This window comes from Macrobrachium nipponense, chromosome 13 (genome assembly GCF_015104395.2).
Source record: "Macrobrachium nipponense isolate FS-2020 chromosome 13, ASM1510439v2, whole genome shotgun sequence".
NCBI classification, from domain to species: Eukaryota; Metazoa; Arthropoda; class Malacostraca; order Decapoda; family Palaemonidae; genus Macrobrachium; species Macrobrachium nipponense.
In genome coordinates this window covers 16,585,324-16,606,911 of record NC_087206.1, presented here as the reverse complement: position 1 = coordinate 16,606,911, position 21,588 = coordinate 16,585,324, and the positions used below count along the sequence as shown (strand labels likewise).

At 36.6% G+C, this 21,588-nt stretch overlaps 1 protein-coding gene across 2 annotated transcripts; it reads right to left on the bottom strand.

Annotated features, from left to right (window-relative positions):
* Positions 1-247: 247 nt before the first annotated feature.
* Positions 248-20,309, bottom strand: LOC135225663 (uncharacterized). 2 transcript variants are annotated; one of them, XM_064265002.1, is made up of 5 exons: positions 20,150-20,309; positions 14,937-15,192; positions 13,973-14,093; positions 2,909-3,073; positions 248-2,679 (listed from the first exon to the last, which is right to left on the bottom strand). In XM_064265002.1, exons 1-5 carry the CDS (start codon positions 20,235-20,237, stop codon positions 2,095-2,097), a joined length of 1,215 nt encoding a protein of 404 aa, XP_064121072.1. In that variant the 5' UTR covers positions 20,238-20,309; the 3' UTR covers positions 248-2,094. The 2 variants fall into 2 exon arrangements, with proteins under 2 accessions (XP_064121072.1, XP_064121073.1); XM_064265003.1 differs by having other exon boundaries at positions 2,918-3,073.
* Positions 20,310-21,588: the final 1,279 nt, after the last annotated feature.

The following is a 21,588-nucleotide window of genomic DNA, read 5'->3' as shown; positions in this document are numbered from 1 at the left end:
AACTACCAAGAAAAAGAGAAGACGTTTTCGTAATATTAAAAACCATACAAAAAAAGCATATCGGTCAAATGCTAACAAACAAAACGAATCTAACGGAACAACTCAATACTTATTAGAGGCAGAACAACAGAAATAAAGGAGAAATGGGCTAGAGAAAACGGTGGACAGGCATAACAGAGTTCTCAGAATTCTCAACCGCCCCAATTCTCAGATAAGGAACGGACCGAGGAGATAACCAAAACACTGATAAGAATCTCTCATTTTAATCAAGGGCCAAGGAAGATGACTGCGATTTTGGGTAAAGGTTTCCCAAGTCTAGAATTATATAAAAGTATTGTTTACATGCTTATTCAGTTACTCAAGGGATGTTGTATTTATTGTTTTAATTTAGATGCAGAAAAAATAAAGTCATTATTAACACATGCTTCAGAACTTAGTTTTCCTGTCAAATTCTTTTAAGACACTGTTCACCGACAGTCACTGAAATATTCCTGAATTTCCTGCAGTTCTTTTTTTCAGAAGTAATCGAGAAATACATTTAGTACAATATTATATTCATTCAGATATAATCACTGTTTTGCAAATTAAAACAATAATTCCTCTTGTTTATTCTTACATACACAAAAGGCAAGTTAAGTACTTCGTGGTCTCTTCAAACAGCCATAACTTGCGAACGTTCCATGTTCAGACAATTTACACAATTTTTACTCTCTCTCTCTCTCTCTCTCTCTCTTTGTTTTGCGTTTTGAAGTCAAATAATGAATAAAGGAATTCATAATTAGAGAACTACACAAAACAGACAATACCACCATTTACACCTGAATACACCCTTCAAAGAAATAAACAAAAACGCTCAAACCTCCATTCAATATTTTCGAATATACAGACATTAAGACACTACCAAATTATCTCGCTAAACAATGCAACTATACTCTCCATACCAAGAACAACTGCTCCTCTCTTCATAACCATATCATTTACACCAGGCCCTTCCTGCACAGTTATTTTTATGAAAATTAACAGACATGGAAATGATTATTGATTCACAGTGGCGGCCTAAGGCTTTGTTGCTACCTGCCTGTTGTTGCTGTGGACGGAGTCTTAGACGCCATAGAGCAACTACGGAGAAAACTATGGAGAAAACTAAAGGGAGAACTATGGGGAGTTGACGTATACTTAAAACAATGGGGCAGAATTACTCAGGTCATTAGGTTCCTTAATAAGGATCATCTAGAGTGGCAATTCAGAACTTAACCATTAAAAGGAAAACATTTCGTTTAGCATATGATTTAAGAAAAATTTGTGAAAATATTGTCAAAAAGGACAGCAAAATGAGAGAGAGAGAGAGAGAGAGAGAGAGAGAGAGAGAGAGAGGGTGATCAGAGTTCGACGACAGCAAGTCTTAAAAGTGGAGCTTGTTAACCTTGGACGGTATTGTATACCTGTTTAAATAGGTTCTTTAAACAACACTCTTAACTGAAATGTCAGTCGTCATTTGGCACTTGGCCATTTCTGGAATACTAAAAGTGTAGCTTATTAACCGAAGACGATATTTCTTATTGTTTAAAATTGATTTTATAAACAATAACTACTTAAATCATCAATCATCGTTCGGTATTTGACCGTTTACTGAAAGAAGCAATTTTTTCAAATTATAATCTATGTCGAATCATCAAGGCCTTCCAGTTCAAAGGTACCCTTGAAAATTACGTTGAAAAAATTTTACATATTTTAAAAGAGCGACTTTTAAAATAATTGAGGCTAAAAAATGGTGGTAAATTACTTTTTTCTAGAAGTAGCACTGAAAGTTCTGATCGATATCTCAAGAAATAAATTACTGTTAGTAGGTTGCACATTGTTTATTTAGCAATACTGTAAAGGGTGTAGAAGTTCATATAAAATTCTCATGAAAATTATATCTTATGAGTCAAAATTCCATTGTTTACATCACAATATGAAGGAATAATTCCAGTTTTTTTTTCAATTTTCATTGTAGCAAACTATTTTAATCTTCGATATAAGCTACAATGTTATACTTATCGAATAAATACCCTTATACTGCTGATACAACAATTCAGTGAAGTATAAATAATTCTAAGGCTGTCCTCCATCAAACCTTTTTAGGGCATCATCCAATGGCGTTAGTGGAATATTTGACATGCCATCGTCTGCTTTATCAAGCTGTGATACTCCCAGTGTGTTCGGCCGGTCCCTTTTATCCTCTTGATACTTATATTTGCCAGCATTCGGGGGGTTTCCTACTTTTTGAAGTATCAGCGAATTTTCATCAACCGGCCTATTTATTTCGTACTTGCGGCGGGTGTGGGGCGTGGGTGAATTCAGCATTGGATGACTGTCCTTCGGAGGAGTACCGGTGTTGGTACTTGCCGTAGCTGGTGGCAAGTAAGCAGCGAACCTTTGAGGAAGTGAGCCTCTCGCAGTTTCCACGACGACCCGCCTGTTGTGTGGATTCAAGAAGAGGAAGATGAGAGGGTCAATTATCAGGTGCATGTGGAAAACCATGTGGACGATCGTCATGTTGGAACGCTTGGCTCTCGTGAAGTGAGCGATGGCATGGGGGGCGTCCAGCACAAGATCGATCAGGATAATCAGCTGTATTGTGAAGGTCACGTGGTCTGTTTGCCCCAAGGTCTTGGTTTTGAATTTCTGATAGAGAATCTGGAAGAGACCAACACAGGTGTTATTTTCATTTGTTCCTGATTCTGCGCTGGATGCAGATTGCTTATTCTGATAATCTGAAGGCAAATGCCAGAACGAATTTGAATCGAATCTGAGATGATCATATTACTCCAAAAATAATTACACAAACTAGAGATTACAGTATTACTTTCATAAAGCTCAGCCTATCATTTTTTCAAACTAACTAATATAATTGCTCATTAATCACCTTACTTACTATGACAGCCATCAGTGAATAAGCTGTTAACGTTATCAGGAATGGGATCAGGAAATTGTAAGCATACATCCTATAAACAACCTTGGCAACAGTAGAATTTCTCTGCCCGAACTTAACGTACTGGTTCCCGTCTTCGAATCTGGCCACCGTCATTGGCTGTGAAGTAAAAAAAGTATTGTTCCTATTAGTCATTATAGAGGTTAATATGTATGTATGTGGTTAACCCTTAAATGCCGAAGCGGTAAAAATCAAAACCTCTCCCGAATGACGTGGCCGGTTTGGAGTGAGCACGGAAGTGGAAAAAATAATTTTTTCAAAAAATCACAGTGCGCTTAGTTTTGAAGATTAAGAGTTCATTTTTCGTATGCAACCATCAGAAATGATCAAAATTATCATTATCATATATAAATAATGCGATATATGATAGCGCAAAAACGAAATTTCCTATATAATTGTATTCAAATCGCGCTGTGAGCAAAACGGTTAAAGGTAACAAATTATTTTTTTTTCGTTGCAATTTAAAATAAATTGCGATCGTTCTGGTATATAACACATTGTAAAACGATAAAAGCAACACAGAGAAAATATTATCACAAAATGATGCATGAATTCGTAACGAGCGGACGTAAAAAAATATTTTTTTTTAAAATTCACCATAAATCTAAATATTGTTATAGAGACTTCGAATTTGTTTCAAGATGAAGTTAAATAATGGAATATTACGATACTGTAAGAGTTTTAGCTTACAATTGCAGTTTTCGACCATTTCCGACGAGTTAAAAATGACCAAATGTCGAATTTCTTTTATAATGTTTTTTTTATATGCAATTATTTCGGAAATTAGAGAAGCTACAACCTTCAAATATTTTTCCTTTTATTCTACATGAAATTGCGCACATTTTCATATATAAAACTCTATGAAATGCCTAATATGAAACGGAGCAAATTTTCCGAGAATGCGATGTACACAATTCAAAGATTTATGGCGGAGAATCCGCGCGCGGAGGGAAGGAAAGTTTTTTCATAAATTCACCATAAATCGAAATATTGTGCTAGAGACTTTACAATTTGTTGCAAAATTAAGGTAAATGATTGAATATTACTAAAATATAAGATTTTTAGCTTACAATTGCGTTTTTCGACCATTTTGGTAGAGTCAAAGTTGACCGAACGTGGTTTTTTTTCTATTAATCGTGATTTATATGCAAATATTTCAAAAATGAGAAAAGCTACAACCGTCAATTATTTTTTGTTGTATTCTACATGAAATTGCGCACATTTTGTCATATATAAAACTTTATCAGCTAACGGCGGGCACAGCAGCGGGGGGTGTGGCGTTGGGCAAGGGGCAGGGGCAGTGAGGCGTGGGCCAAAAGGCGGGAGTGTTTAGGGCGGTGGGGCGAGGGGGGATATTGGGCCAAGGTTCCCCCCTCGGCGGGGCGGCTCCATGTAATTTAAAATGGTGCAAACATTACCACAATCGCATGTATGATTTTTTCGGAAGAGTTTACCGCACGGACGTAAGGAAAATGTTATTTTTTCATAAATTCACCATAAATCGAATATTGTGCTAGAGACTTCCAATTTATTACAAAATGAAGGTAAATGATTGAGTATTACTAAAATATAAGCGTTTTAGCTTACAATTGCGTTTTTCGACCATTTCGGTAGAGTCAAAATTGACCAAAGGTTGAAAATTTGTCACTTATCATTTTCTATATGAAAATATTTCAAAACTGGTAAAAGCTACAACCATGGGTTGTTTTTAGTTGTATTGTGCATGAAATTGCGCACATTTCAATATATAAAACTTCATGTAACGGCTAATTTTAAAATGGTGCAAACATTACCACAATCGCATGTATGATTTTTTTCGGAAGAGTTACCACGCGGACGTAAGGAAAAAGTTTTTTCATAAATTCACCATAAATCGAAATATTGTGCTAGAGACTTCCAATTTGTTGCATAATTAAGGTAAATAGCTGAATATTACTACAATTTAAGCGTTTTAGCTTACAATTGCGTTTTTCGACCATTTCGGTAGAGTCAAAGTTGACCAAAGGTTGAAATTTTTGCACTTATCGTTATTTATATGAAAATATTTCAAAACTGATAAAAGCTACAATCATGAGTATTTTTTTGTTGTATTCTAAATGAAATTGCGCACATATTCATATTTAATACTTCATGTAACGGATAATTTAAAATGGTGCAAAAATTATGTCAAAGTGACAAAATAATTTTTGAGATGTGTCACTGATATTTTTTAGTGTGATAAGAAAGAAATTCGCGCTTGCGCGCCTGCGTAACGATTGTAAACAAAGAACGCCTTGATCCGTGAACTCCCAGCATCCCCAAGGCGCGTGATTTAAAAGTTTTTGGCTGGGTAGGCCTATAAGTATTTTTTCGCGAATTTAAAAAAAAACTTTTTTGAGTCGACGTATGGTACGTCCATTCGGCATACGGGAGACATTTTGACTCGACGTTTAATACGTCCATTCAGCGTTTAAGGGTTAATATGTATGTATATATGTGTTTATTTATATATTTATTTAATTTTCATAAATATATAATTATATATCATATATATATATTACATATATTATTATATAAAAAATCATTATTATAACTTTATATATATACATATATATTATATATATACTATTAATATTGATATATATATATACTATAGATATATATAGATATACCTGAAGAGAGAGACAGCAGTCTCTGAAATATAGTACTTTTCTCTCTACATTTTGGTGTTTTTATGGGCTCCTTTTATTAGATGGAATTCTGTTGTTACAGAACATTTTTACCAGTCATTATATATATATATATATATATATATATATATATATATATATATATATATAGATATATACATAACATATATATATACTATATATATATTATTATATATATATATAGTATTATACATACATACATATTATATTTATTTACATACATACATATATATATATATATATAAGATATATATATATATATATATAGATATAATATATAGAGATACGTATATATATATAGATATATATATATAATATATATATATATATATATATATATATATATATATATATTATATATATATATATATATATATATATATATATATATATATATATATATATATATATATATATATATATATATATATATCTATATATATTAGATATATATATATATATATATATATATTACGTATATATATATATAATATATATATGTATGTCGTATAATATATATATGTAAGTATGTATAATATATATATATATATATATATATATATATATCTATATAATTAATATATATATATATGTATGTATATATATATATATATATATATATATATATATATATATATATCATATAATCTAATATATATATATATATATAATATATATATATATATATATATATATATACGTTTAGATTAAAGTTATTTCATTATAATTTGTTAATTATAATTTGTTAATAATTGTGTCCAACGTTTTGATCTTGTTTTAGGTTAAGTTTATTAACAAGCTAGTATCGTTTCTCGTATATTTAAGTTCTGTCTTAGTTTGATGAACTCTGTAAAGGAGTTGTATGATTTTGCAGTTTTGCTTTGTTTTTCTTAGGCGTTTTGTTTACTACCTTCTCTCTCGGTATTAGTGAACTACTGAAGTGCCTTATTAACGATCGTTGTTTCTCTCTCCTATTTGCTGTGTTGACTCGAGTGGAAGGCTTCATCATAAGGGTGGTGATGCGTGACAGAGTTAGTTCGAGTTCCTCCTCACAGCCTGACGCTTTACCACTGAATGTTAGGTCACTTCTGCAGTTTTTGTACGGAGATTTGGATCACGGATTCTTTAATCCTTCGCTGCCCTGTGTGTGGTCGCTGGTGTTAGTTACCCGCGGCATTCGCCAGCCACGCCCCTTCCCTCCTCCATCGGCAGGATTCCGAACGAGTTGGCCCGTATACTTACATGGAACGGTGCAGTTTGTGGCGTGCGAGATCCGTTGACGTCCCGGATTCTCGGTGGCTACCACCCTCGGAGTTCCTGTGGTGCTTTGAGTTGCCTACAGGCATTGCAGCTTGTGCAGATTGACCCTTTTCATCAGCGTCAGTGAGTTCTTGGAACTCGTGGAGACAAGTAGGGCGGCTTTCTACAGGTATGAGATATTTCTATAGCTATTTAAAACGATCGTGGATCGCTGGGTACCTGTAGATTTGCTCGCCCCTGTTTGCAGGACCTTTGTATAGCCTGATGAGATGATCCACTAAGCCACTCGTGGTTATTCCTTTGAATCAATTTGTAAGGTTATTTTTGTAATTTATTGTTTATTAACTTAAGTTTAGCGTCTAAGTTAGTTTGTATGTGTTACGTAGAAATAATATTAAGTTTCCCAAATATTTTCTCTTGCTTCCTTTTGCCTAACTTAGTTTCTTAGGTTAGCTTTATCTGGCCAGTGATTGGAAGGTACCTACCTAAAGTTATGATATTTAAAATTTCCTATTCCTGGGTTTAGGGTTCAATTTAGCTGTAGGTGACCTTTTAAAGATCTTAAGGTTGGTTTTCCCTTTTTTTATATATTCATTTTGATTATGATTTTTGTCAACCATTACCTTTTTCTTTTATGTAAATAAATATTGTAGCTTTTGTTGAGATGTTTGTTCTTTTGTTCCTAAGTTTCTGTTACAGTTTTTTTACTAACCGCAAATTCTGAATAGAGACAAAAACCCTTGAAATTACGGCCATGAATAAGGTCGTAACAATCTGGCGACAGTGACAGGATTTGCGCTCAGGTGTACACAGTAATTGGGACTTTGGGACACTCCTCAGTGGAGATTATAGTATTTATTTGTGGATATACCTTTCTCTCCTAACACTATGGATAATTTGGAAGACTTTGAGTTTAGTCCTGCAGAGTTCTTAGGGTCTGACGATTGTATTAGGCATTTACCAATATTAGGTAAAGAGTATCTGGTTAGTTGTGCTAGGTGGCTGGGTATTCCGTTCAAAATGACTGATACAGAGAGGAAGTTACTAATAATGGTAAAGAACAGTGTTATGCAAGGTTTTGCTGAGGCTGAAGGGTTAGTTGGGGAATATATTAGTGATAAAGGTAGTGAATTAGGAAATGATGATATGGTAGTTGCAGATGATAATGGCATTAGTGGTGGTGCAGGTTTTTCGTTATTTGATGATCCTACTCAGACTGGAATCATTTATGAAGGTCCAGCCAATTTGCTGCCAAGAGGAAATATAACCACAAACCCTTTCTTGATTGAAGAGAATTTAGGCCCAGCAGTTCCTATGGTTCCGGTAAATTGATTCAAATGAAATTCAGGAATATGATTTAATTTGTAAAAAAAATAGTTGTTAAAATTGGAGCATGCAGAGAACGAGAGGGTGAGGAGGCATGAGATAGAGATGGCCAACCTTAATTTGGAAGTGGCTAGGTTACAGGGGGCTCCTAACCAATTTAGCACCCCATGAGGTGGTCAGTCTGATAGGTTTAATATTGGGGCTGCATTAAAATTGGTCCCCATTTTTTATGAAAAATGTTCCTGAATTCTTCAAGGCCTTTCAGAGGGCGTCTGCTCGGTTGTCTTGGCCACCAGAGATGTGGACAGTGTTGATTCAGTGTAAATTGGTGGGCAAGGTAATCCAGGTATATAATGCCTTTGAGGAGGGGATAGCCAGGGATTATCATTAGGTAAAGGCACTAATTTCAAAAGCCTATGATTTGGTCCCTGAAGCATACAGGTTAAAGTTTAGAAACTTTAATAAGCATCCATCATTATCTTATGTAGAATTCGCTAGGTTCAAGGAGGAACAGTTTGAAGAGTCGTCAAGTTGTCACTTTTTCTTCCTTGAGAGAACTCATGCTTTTGGAAGAGTTTAAGAAATCTTGCTCCAAAGAACTGAAAATTTATTTGGAAGAAGTAAAGGCCACTAATCTAGGTAAGGCAGCTCAAGTGGCTGACGAATTTTTCTTGACCCATAGAACAGGTTCAGGCAATTCTGTGGCCCAGAATATTTTCCCAAGTAGTAAGAATGGAAAATACACGAGGAAACCTGGTACTTGTGTATTTTCCAAAGGAAGTAGTTCTGGGACAAGAAACAGTAATATGAAGATTTTTTTCTGGTGTAACAAACCCGGTCATTTCCATGCTCAGTGTCATGCCAGAGAAAATTATCTTCAAAGGAATAATCCTGTGGCTTTAATGCCAAGTGCATCTCCTGACGTAAAATTACCCATAATAAATAGTGGTAGTGGTGGTAATATTGCGCCCGGAGATGGAAATAATAATCCATAGGAATGACTGAAATATGATAAATACATATGGCCTGGTAAAGTAATATATAATTCTGTCATTATTGAAGTTAAGTTTTTGAGAGATACAGGGTCTGCTCTGTCGTTAGTGCTGGAAAGCAGTTTAAAAGGTTTGGTGAAGTATTCAGGGAACTTTATTGTTCTGGAAGGTGTCCTGAACACAATAGTTTCAGCTCCTTTAGCAGAGATAATGTTGCCATTCCCCGGATATTATGGAAAGACAGAGTTGGCCGTTGTCGAGAGAGTTCCTATAGCTGGAATTTAGGCATATTAGGAAATGATATGGTTAATAGTGATGGCCAGGAATTATTCCAAATATTGTCAATCAATAAGTGTCCAGTAGCAGTTACAACTAGAGCTGCAGCAAGAGCTGCAGACTTATTAGATAATAATGAGGAGTTAAATTTGAATAGTTTAGAGGTAAACGTAGATGTAGGAAGACCCGGGTCTGTAGTAAGTAGTGTAGTAAGTAGTGATAATGTAATTCCTGATTGGGATCGAGCAGCTTAATTGAAGCCCAGAAGAGAGAGATTAATTTTAATTTCGGTGATACTTCTGACTTGACGAAGCCTCGATTCTGGGTAAAAAGGGACATATTATATAGGGTGACTCGTCCCCTAGTTGCTAATGATCTCCAAATGTCCCGTATTGAGCAAATAGTAGTGCCGCCTTAATTTCAGAGACAAATATTAAATTTATCTCATGATGATTCATTCTCTGGTCATTTTTGTGTCTGGAAGGTTGGCTAAATGTTTTTGGTGGCCAGGAATGAAATCGCCAGTGAAACAATATGTTAAAAGAATGTCCGGTGTGCCAAGTGGTAGGTAAACCTAATCAGACAATTGTAAAAGCACCTTTATATCCCATACCAGCTATTGGGGAGCCATTTAATGAGCTGGTAGTTGATATAATAGGACCTTTGCCTAACTACTGACTGTGATCGATCGGGCTCACAATTTCCCGAAGCTATTCCCATGAAGAAAGTCACATCTAAGGTTGTGTTTGAGCAGTTGGTAATTTTCTATTCGAGGTATTGAATCCCTCGTAAGATCCAAACTGATTGTGGAACTAATTTTACTAGTAATGAATTTCGAAGTAAGTGTGCAGATCTGGCCATTCTGCACACTACTAGTTCTCCTTACCATCCAAGAGTCAGGGAGTGGTGGAAAGATTCCATCAAATCCTTAAATCAATTTTAAAGAGATTTTGTTATGAGCATGGAGAGGAATGGGATAAGGGTCTTCCTTTTGCTATCTTTGCTCTTAGAAGTCGCCCAAATTCACCCAGGGGCGTCGCTCCTTTTGAATTAGTCTTTGGACATAAAATACTGGGACCTTTGGAAATTTTATATGAAGTTTTGGAATCTGATTGAATGAAGGAGACGAACGTGGGTGAATTTGTTTCTGGTCTTAGAGGAAAACTTTCTAATGCCTGGAAGTTTGCTTTAGAGAATTTAGCTAGCTCTCAGGCTGCTATGAAAATCAATTATGACAAGAAAACTCGAGGACGGTCGTTTGAGCTTGGGGAATTAGTTTTGGTGTTGGGTACAGATTCGGATAACTTCCTTGAACCAAGGTATAAGGGGCCTTGGAAGGTTTTGAGGAAGTTATCTGATCTTATTTATGAAATAGAAGCTCCCGGGACCAAGCGAAAGTGTCGAATTTTTCACATCAACAGACTGAAACCTTATGTCTCTAGTAGATCTGATCGTTTGGAAACAGGGTATGAATCGGTTTCTTTGGTGGCAGAGGTGCTTCCTGATGGGTCAGAGAAAATAATCTAAAGAGACCGTGCAATGTCCGAGAAGTTCGAAGGGTGTTTGGTATGATGGGCTACTATAGAAGCTTCGTTAGGAACTTTTCTGACATTGCGAGTGTGAAGAAGCATTTATTAAAATTAAGACTATTCTTATGTCTAAACCTATTTTGATTTCTCCAGATTTTCAAGCTCCATTTATAATTGCTGTTGACGCTAGGGATGTAAGCACTGGAGGCGTTCTCTTTCAAAAAGGTGAGGACGAGGAGGTGTACCCAGTATCCTACTACAGCAAATAGTTAACAGTGAGCGTAAGTATTCAACTATCGAGAAAGAGGCTCGCGCCTTGATCCGCACTATATCTCATTTTAAACCATACTTAACCAATCTTTCTTTTCCAGTGGAGGTATAGATGGATCATAATCCGTTAGTGCTTATTGAACGGATGAAAGGATCTAACCGAAGGATTTTACGTTAGGCCTTGCAACTGCAAGAACTCAACTTGTTAATTAAGCATATTAAAGGATCTGATAATAAGATTCCGGACACCTTGTCTAGGATGTAAAGTGTTACTTTTGTTGGTCTTCCCCTGCCTATTTCGCCCTGCTCGTTTCTCTCCTTGTTCAGTTGCAGTGAAGACAAGTTCTAACTTTATGGTTTGATCCGACATTGTTCGGTTGTTTCGTTTATTTATATGGTAATTTTCTTTTGCCAGTTTTTTTTTGTTTTGTTCAAGTATTAGTTGTAAGAAATATTCGGTTCTATATTAGTCAGTTTCTTATTAGCTGATAGGTAGTTCTTTGTGCCATTTGTGATGACTCTAATTTTAGCAAGAACTTTTGGAATTTCAGAACTTTATCATTTTCTGATTTAGTACATTTTGTTGCTGGCTTAAGAATTATATTCGATTAATTTGTTTAAATTTCCAGGCTTTGTATTTAATTAGGCTGTTTATATATTGGTATGTTTAAGCATATAACTGAGGTGTATTTAATGCTGACCTTTTTTTTCAGAATGTGTAATACACGATTGTGTGTGCTTTATTAGACAGTCCTATGCATGTTTACATTAAGGTTATCTTTACTTTTAAGTTTGGTGCTATTTTAAGCTTTAAATGTTTCTTTTGGTTGTGCAAAAAATTTTTACTCTATTTGATAAAAAAACTTTTGCAGGGCGAGAAAAGTATTAGATTAAAGTAATTTCATTATAATTTGTTAATTATAATTTGTTAATAGTTGTGTCCAACCTTTTGATCTTGTTTTATGTTAAGTTTATTAACAAGCTAGTATCGTTTCTCGTCCATTTAAGCTCTTTCTTAGTTTGATGAACTCTGTAAGGGAGTCATATGATTTTGCAGGTTTGCTTTGTTTTTCTTAGGCGTTTTGTTTACCACCTTCTCCCTCTGTATTAGTGAACTACTGAAGTGCCTTATTAACAATCGTTGCTTTTCTCTCCTATGAGCTGTGTTGACTCGAGTGGAAGGCTTCATCATAAGGGTGGTGATGCGTGACAGAGTTAGTTCGAGTTCCTCCTCACAGCCTGACGCTTTACCACTGAATTTAAGGTCACTTCTGCCGCTTTTGTACGGAGATTTGGATCACGGCTTCTTTAATCCTTCGCTGCCCTGTGTGTGGTCGCTGGTGTTTGTCACCTGCGGCATTCGCCAGCCACGCCCCTTCCTTCCTTTGTCGGAAGGATTCCGAATGAGTTGGCCCGTACTTACATAGAACGGTGCAGTTTGTGGCGTGCGAGATCCATTGGCGTCCCGGATTCTCGGAGGCTACCACCCTCGGAGTTCCTGTGGTGCTTTGAGTTGCCTACAGGCGTTGCAGCTTGTGCAGATTGGCCCTTTTCATCAGGGTCAGCGAGCTCTTGGAACTCGTGGAGACAAGTAGGGCGGCTTTCTACAGGTATGAGTTATTTTTATAGCGATTTAAGACGCCCCTGTTTGCAGTACGGTCTTCTGGACCTTTGTATGACCTGATGAGATGATCCACTAAGCCTCTCGTGGTTATTCCTTTGAATCAATTTGTAAGGTTATTTTTGTAATTTATTGTTTATTAACTTAACTCAAGTTTAGTCTTTAAGTTAGTTTGTATGTGTTAGGTAGGAATAATATTAAGTTCTCCATTCATTTTCTCTTGCTTTATCAGGCCAGTGATTAGATAGTACCTACCTAAAGTTATGATATTTAAAATTTCCCATTCCTTGCTTTAGGGGTTCAATTTACATGTAGGCGACCTTTTAAAGATCTGAAGGTTGGTTTTCCTTGTTTTATATATTCATTTTGATTATTATTTTTAACAACCATTACCTTTTTCTTTGTGTAAATAAATATTGTAACTTTTGTTGATGTTTGTTCTTTTGTTCCAAAGTGGCATTTTTCTTTACGGACCGCAAATTCTGAGTAGAGACCAAAACCCTTGAAATTACGGCCGTAAATAAGGTCATAACAATATATATATATATATATATATATATATATATATATATATATATATATATATAAGATATATATATATATAGATATATATATATGATGTGTGTATGTTTTTTTCTTTATTCCTCAGAGATGACATTCCCTTAAAGCATTTTAGCACGAATTTAAGTGGTGAGGTTGCAAGGCTACACCCTATCCCATAGGGTTTATTGGACTTATGAGCCGATGACATTTGGTTCTCTTGAAGGCTATCCATCGAAATGCAGACTAGACCCATTTATTTATTTATATATTTATTTAATCCTATTTTGTCAAATGTAACCTTATAAAGTAAATTCTATGCATTTCACCCTCTATGCTTCTATTTTGTTTTTCACATTCAGTGGAAACCTCTTCATTTAAGTTCATAGGCTTTCGACTATCCAAAGTAATTAAGATATAAAAGATGATAGGTAAGTCTCATATACAACATAATGAGTGTCAAGGTACAAAGACGAAAGAAATAGAATGCTTACCTGTGTAAATCCTATGAGGTAGGGGATAGAAATGTAAATAAAGATTATGACCTCCAACGCTGCAACCACCTTCACCTGAGTCATCCGTTTATATAGCTGAGGAAACTTGACTGCAATGAACCTGTAAAAATATGGCTGCTGCAATACTTATAACTAACTTTTTATGCTTTCTATATCTCCATAACAATTATAGTTTACATCAGCGAGAGAGAGAGAGAGAGAGAGAGGAAGGGGGACTCAGGTTAGCAATTCAATGTTGGGAGGAGAATCAGTTGCTTCATGCAATAAACTAAGTAAGAAATGTTGTTACCTGACTATCATGCAATTATGGCCTTAGAAACTGGCGTCATGCTGAGAGTCAAAGATATATAAACGTGGATAATTTCGGCATCATTAAGCAACGCAGTCATTTGTCATGGAAATCTTCATAAACACTGTATCCCCTAGTCCTAGTCCTTTTTTTGTGTGCAATAATTAGAATATTTTATCATGTCTTCAGTCGCTCATGGCACCTAAAGAGACATAACTTGCATACACGCACACATACAAACAAACTGAAGTAATCTCTCATTAGGTCATACAAGCTGCTAACACCACATAACAAAGATAACCATTTGTTTCTAGCAGTACATTGGGTAGGAAAATTTATGACATTATTAAGTTGAGACTATAAGGCCACAAAATAAGATGAAAAGCAATAAAAAATTACATATTTGTTTTAAGAAATACTATATAACAACCGCAAATCACACAGGACTACTTCGTTAGCATACTATACCAGAAAATATCAAGGCCTCATTATCACACAATGTAACCATACTACGTATCATCATAGAGAGAGAGAGAGAGGATAAAAATTAAAAGTTCTCTCTTCAATCTAAAATAAAAGATGAGTGGTTATTTGCTTATCATAGAAGATCAAATCATGGAATTCTTTTACACAACCACCCAGGTGCACGCCTACCTGTAAATGGCCACGCTGCTTATATTCATCCTCTCCAACTGCAGAATGAACCCGGATGCGAGGAGGAAAAAGATGGTCGTGGAGTCTCTGATCTTTTCACTCCGACAAAAGAAGTCGAGGTAATTAATCCATCCTTCGCCCGGGAGGATCACCGTAGCTAACAGGAACAGCAGGATGAAGACCAGAGCAAGCTGGAGTTTTATGGCGTTGCCAGTTCTTCGGCATTTCCATAGACACCATAAGCTCAGCGCGTTAACTGAAAGAAAAAGTGGGACATGAATGTGAATGATATTTTATAAGCTTTGATTATATCCATCTTTAAAAACATATAGGTGTAAAAAAGTTAAGTATATCTTAGTTTTACTGGACCACTGAACTGATTAACAGCTCTCCTACGGCTGGCCCGAAGGATTACATATTTTTACGTGGCAAGGAACCAATTGGTTTGGTTACCTTGTAACGGGACCTACAGTTTATTGTGGAATCCGAACCTCATTGTACCGAGAAATTAATTTCTATCACCAGAAATAAATTCCTCTGATTCCGCGTTGGCAGAGCCGATAATCGAACTTCGGACCACTTGTTTAGTAGGCGAACGCGAAAACCACTCGTCCAACGAGGAATTACATAGTGTAAGTACACACCCACTCACAACCACATATATACATAAATATACATATATGTGTGCGTGTAGATAATTAGATATAGGATCTGTTGGTTAGGAACTTGAACGTAAAGGTTTGTGAATCATATGGACGGAAATCACACGCGAAAGTAAACTTATCCATTAGTCTCTTGCAATTTGCACGGCTATACTGTGACACCGGTGATGGCATGACACCGAAATTATACCTAAAAGATTTCGTCGACTTCAAAGGAAAGCTTAAAAGTCAGATGGCAGGAGAGGGTGAGAAACAGCTGTAAGTAGACGAGATAATAGTGAATGGGACATTGATATGCCCGTTGCACCGCCTCGCAGTTCAGAATAGTACATGATGGAGTCAGCTGGGCATCGGTGAGGCCACAGCAGAATAGTGCATGATATTGCCATTTGGGTATCAGTGGGCCTAAGGTAGAATAGTGCATGATAGTGTCAGCTGGGCATCTGTGGGCCTAGAACAGTATAGTGCAAGATAGCGTCGGCTGGGCATCTGTGGGCCTACAGTAGAATAGTGATTGACAGTGTCAACTTGGCATTTGTGGGCTTGGAGTAGAATAGTGCATGATAGTGTCAGTTGGGCACCTGTGGGCCCAGAGTAGAATAGTGCATGACAGTGTCAACTAGGCATCTGTGGGCTTGGAGTAGAATAGTGCACGATAGTGTCAGCTGGGTATCTGTGGGCACCTAAACAGTTAAAATACCCAAATCTTACTGGACTAGAAGTATGAGACATTATACTGGAAATGAGTAGACACACGAGGAAGCGAAAGTAAAGGAAAGACGTGAATGGTGGAATTTTACAAAAATGAAATGAAACGATGATTCTGAAAATGCTTGAATTTCATCCCCTATGCTGAAATTTCGTTAAACTATTATTATTATTATTATTATTATTATTATTATTATTATTATTATTATTTTTTGCTCTATCACAGTCCTCCAATTCGACTGGGTGGTATTTATAGTGTGGGGTTCCGGGTTGCATCCTGCCTCCTTAGGAGTCCATCACTTTTCTTACTATGTGTGCCGTTTCTAGGATCACACTCTTCTGCATGAGTCCTGGAGCTACTTCAGCCTCTAGTTTCTCTAGATTCCTTTTCAGGGATCTTGGGATCGTGCCTAGTGCTCCTATGATTATGGGTACGATTTCCACTGGCATATCCCATATCCTTCTTATTTCTATTTTCAGATCTTGATACTTATCCATTATTTTCCCTCTCTTTCTCTTCAACTCTGGTGTCCCATGGTATTGCGACATCAATGAGTGATACTTTCTTCTTGACTTTGTCAATCAACGTCACGTCTGGTCTGTTTGCACGTATCACCCTATCCATTCTGATACCATAGTCCCAGAGGATCTTTGCCTGATCGTTTTCTATCATCCTTTAGGTTGGTGCTCGTACCACTTATTACTGCAAGGTAGCTGATGTTTCTTGCACAGCTCCAGTGGAGGGCTTTGCCACTGAATCATACCTCTTTTTGTACTGGTTCTGTGCAAGTGCCGGGCATTCACTTGCTATGTGGTTTATGGTTTCATTTTTCGTATTGCACTTCCTACATATGGGAGAGATGTTATTTCCGTCTATCGTTCTTTGAACATATCTGGTTCTTAGGACCTGATCTTGTGCCGCTGTTATCATTCCTTCAGTTTCCTTCTTTAGCCATTGCCAATTGTCATCGCTGGCTAGTTCTTTAGACTGTCTTCATGTATTGTCCGTGCATTGGTTTGTTGTGCCAGTCCTCTGTTCTGTCTGTCTTTCTTCTGTCTCTGTATATTTCTGGGTCTTCGTCTACTTTTATTAGTCCTTCTTCCCATGCACTCTTTAGCCACTCGTCTTCACTGGTTTTCAGATATTGCGCCAGTGCTCGTTCTCGAGTGACACAGTCCTCTATACTTAGTAGTCCTCTCCCTCCTTCCTTTCGTGTTATGTATAGTCTGTCCGTATTTGCTCTTGGGTGTGTAGTGCTTTGTGTATTGTCATATGTTTCCTGGTTTTCTGATCTATGCTGCGGAGTTCTGCCTTCGTCCATTCGACTATTCCTGCGCTGTATCTGATTACTGGCACTGCCCATGTGTTTATGGCTTTTATCATATTTCTGGCGTTGAGTTTTGACTTGAGTAACGCCTTGAGTCTCTACATATATTCTTCTTCTTCTTCTTCTTCTTCTTATTATTATTATTATTATTATTATTATTTTTTTTTTTTTTTTTTTTATTTTTTTATTTTTTTTTTTTGCTCTATTCACAGTCCTCCAATTCGACTGGGTGGTATTTATAGTGTGGGGTTCCGGGTTGCATCCTGCCTCCTTAGGAGTCCATCACTTTTCTTACTATGTGTGCCGTTTTCTAGGATCACACTCTTCTGCATGAGGTCCCTGGAGCTACTTCAGCCTCTAGTTTTTCCTAGATTCCTTTTCAGGGATCTTGGGATCGTGCCTAGTGCTCCTATGATTATGGGTACGATTTCCATCTGGCATATCCCATATCCTTCTTATTCTATTTTCAGATCTTGATACTTATCCATTTTTTCCCTCTCTTTCTCTTCAACTCTGGTGTCCCATGGTATTGCGACATCAATGAGTGATACTTTCTTCTTGACTTTGTCAATCAACGTCACGTCTGGTCTGTTTGCACGTATCACCCTATCCGTTCTGATACCATAGTCCCAGAGGATCTTTGCCTGATCGTTTTCTATCACTCCTTCAGGGTTGGTGCTCGTACCACTTATTACTGCAAGGTAGCTGATGTTTCTTGCACAGGCTCCAGTGGAGGGCTTTTGCCACTGAATCATGCCTCTTTTTGTACTGGTTCTGTGCAAGTGCCGGGCATTCACTTGCTATGTGGTTTAGGTTTCATTTTTCGTATTGCACTTCCTACATATGGGAGAGATGTTATTTCCATCTATCATACTTTGAACATATTCTGGTTCTTTAGGGCCTGATCTTGTGCCGCTGTTATCATTCCTTCAGTTTCCTTCTTTAGCTCTCCCTCTGTAGCCATTGCCAATTGTCATCGCTGGCTAGTTCTTTAGTCTGTCTATGTAGTGTCCGTGCATTGGTTTGTTGTGCCAGTCCTCTGTTCTTTCTGTCTTTCTCCTGTCTCTGTATATTTTCTGGGGTCTTCGTCTACTTTTATTAGTCCTTCTTCCATGCACAATTTAGCCACTCGTCTTCACTGGTTTTCAGATATTGCCCCAGTGCTCTGTTTTCGATGTTGACGCAGTCCTCTATACTTAGTAGTCCTCTCCCTCCTTCCTTTCGTGTTATGTATAGTCTGTCCGTACTTTGCTCTTGGGTTGAGTGCTTTGTGTATTGTCATTTGTTTCCTGGTTTTCTTGATCTATGCTGCGGAGTTCTGCCTTCGTCCATTCCACTATGCCTGCGCTGTATCTGATTACTTGGCACTGCCCATGTGTTTTATGGCTTTTATCATATTTCGGCATTGAGTTTTGACTTGAGTATCGCCTTGAGTCCTGCATATATTCTTTCCTGATCGTGTCCTTCATCTCTTGGTGTTTTATATCTCCTCCCTTCCCATTGATTACCCATGGTATGTTTGTAGCCTGTCTTCATCCTATGTGTTTTGATGTTGCTCCCATCTGGTAGCTTTATACCCGTTTCAGTTCTCGTTACTTTGCTCACCTTTTTGTATGCTGGAACTAAGGCGGCCATTTTCTTTTTCTATTCCAAACTCCAATCCTGATTGTCCCCAAGATAAAATCCTTACCAGTCTGGATTATGGGTATTCTATTTTCCTTGATGCTCTTACCATACAGCTTGATGTCGTCCATGAACATCAGATGGTTGATTTTGTTGCCTCTTTTCTTTTGAGTTGGTACCCGGCATCCATCTTCTGTTAGTACTTTTGTCATGGGAATCATGGCTACTACGAAGAGTAGTTATATTATTACATTATTATTATTATCATTATTATTATTATCATTGCGGGTGTTATTGAAAATAATGGCCATTTTGGAGATAGAGACAGAGGTAGAGAGCAAAATGTAAGCGTAGTGACAATTATACCAATGAAGATCCATTTAAATAAATAAATTGATGCCCATTGACACACTATGAATCTTTACTATAAAATGCTTAACTATTGAACGTGGTAAATGCTGCACAACATAAACCTATCAGATAGTTCTAGTTTAGAAGTGTTACTGCATCAGCAACATCCTGCTGAATACCGAAAAAAATAACAAGCTCAACATTATATTCGACATTCTTGACACGGGTTGCAAAATTATTATTATTGTGAAAGCTAAGCGCCTTACCGAACCCCATCCGTTATTGTTGTACGAAGTTCGCAACCGAGTCATAAATGGAAGGTTTATTTATGAAAGTAGCTTAAAATGCTTTTTGAAATACTATTCAAGGTACAGAGCCAAATACTATCAATATGCACAAAGCGGCAACAATGGATTTAATAACTAACTTCGATATCAGATTGGAAGATTGGAAGAATACGCTCTCTCCTCAAGAAGCATTTGGCATCAATTGAGAAATAATGAGACGGTGATCTCGCACCTGCAAGATATACAACACCTACCTATGGCACCGAGGATTTGGAGGAAGACGTTCTGAACTGCCGTTGCGATTATAAATCCTCGAAAACCGGGATCCCCACATATTCCCATTGTGACCACAGGTGTCTTGGACGAAAGCCACTTAAATACAGACTGCACAAAACGGTAACTGGCTTGGCGAATAGAGTAGGTTCTTCGGCCTTCCGGTGAAGATAAAGTTGTTTATTACAACAGAAAAAAATAACTTTAAAGAGAGAGAGAGAGAGAGAGAGAGAGAGAGAGAGAGAGAGAGAGAGAGAGAGAGAGAGAGTTACCTTTTCTAGACACCATTATTGTTAACTCTTCCAAAATGGATCTCGACATCCTATGCCTAAAGAAAGGAACGATGTTGGGAATAATTTTGTTGTCCTGAATATTCAGTCGACGTTAATGACATTGGATACAGGATACCCCCCAGTGAAATCAACGTAGGTGAAATGAGATTAGCTTATTGCACAAGCAAACACGTAACAGCCGGTGGACAGCGGTTGTTTATTACATAGATGGATGGTTACCTTTAATAAAAATATATCTCCAAAATTTAAAGAGTATATTGTATAGATGGATGGTTATCTTCGACAGGTACATAATATCTCCAAAATTAAAAGTTTATTATATTATACAGATGGATGGATATCTTTGATAAGTATATAATATCTCCAAAATTGAAAGAGTATATTATATAGACGGATGGTTATCTTCGATAAATATATAACTCCTAAATTTAAAAAAAGTATATAAGGCAAACGAATGGTTATCTTCGATAAATATCTCCTAAACTAAAAGAGTATATTATGTAGACGGATGGGTATCTTCGATAAATATATATCTCCTAAATGTAAAGAGTATATTGTATTTACGGATAGTTATCTGTGATAAATGTATATCTCCTAAATTGAAAGTACTGTTAGGCATGTAACGTTGTATCTTTTACTACGTAATAGCATTGACTCTCCCTGGCGTCTAGACTTGTCAAAATATTAACTTTTTGCATCAATCTTTACTTCTCAGATCTCCGAGTCCTTTGAGGGACAGAACTTCACAAACAATTGGGAATTTTTTCCCTTGAATATAACCTTTGACCTTTCAAGCTAAGCTGTGTCTGCGACCTTCCGTTCTTCCTTCTGCAGTAAAACATTACATGCTGAAGATTTTCTCGCCAGCTTTTGAAGTTGACTTTTTTATTACCATAGTAACATATTCTGACATTTTACAAAACCGGACAAGGAGAAAAGTAAAAAGTAATCTTGTTTATTATCTATGACTACGAAATAACGAAAAGAACGAGGGAAAAGCATCAATACAATCGGTACAGAATGTAGTTAAAGTAATTTCTTTATATGCAAAATTCGTCTTTATACACAAAGACGAATGCAAATGGTTTATTTTAATTGTTATTACTATTTCTTAAAAGTTTCAAAAC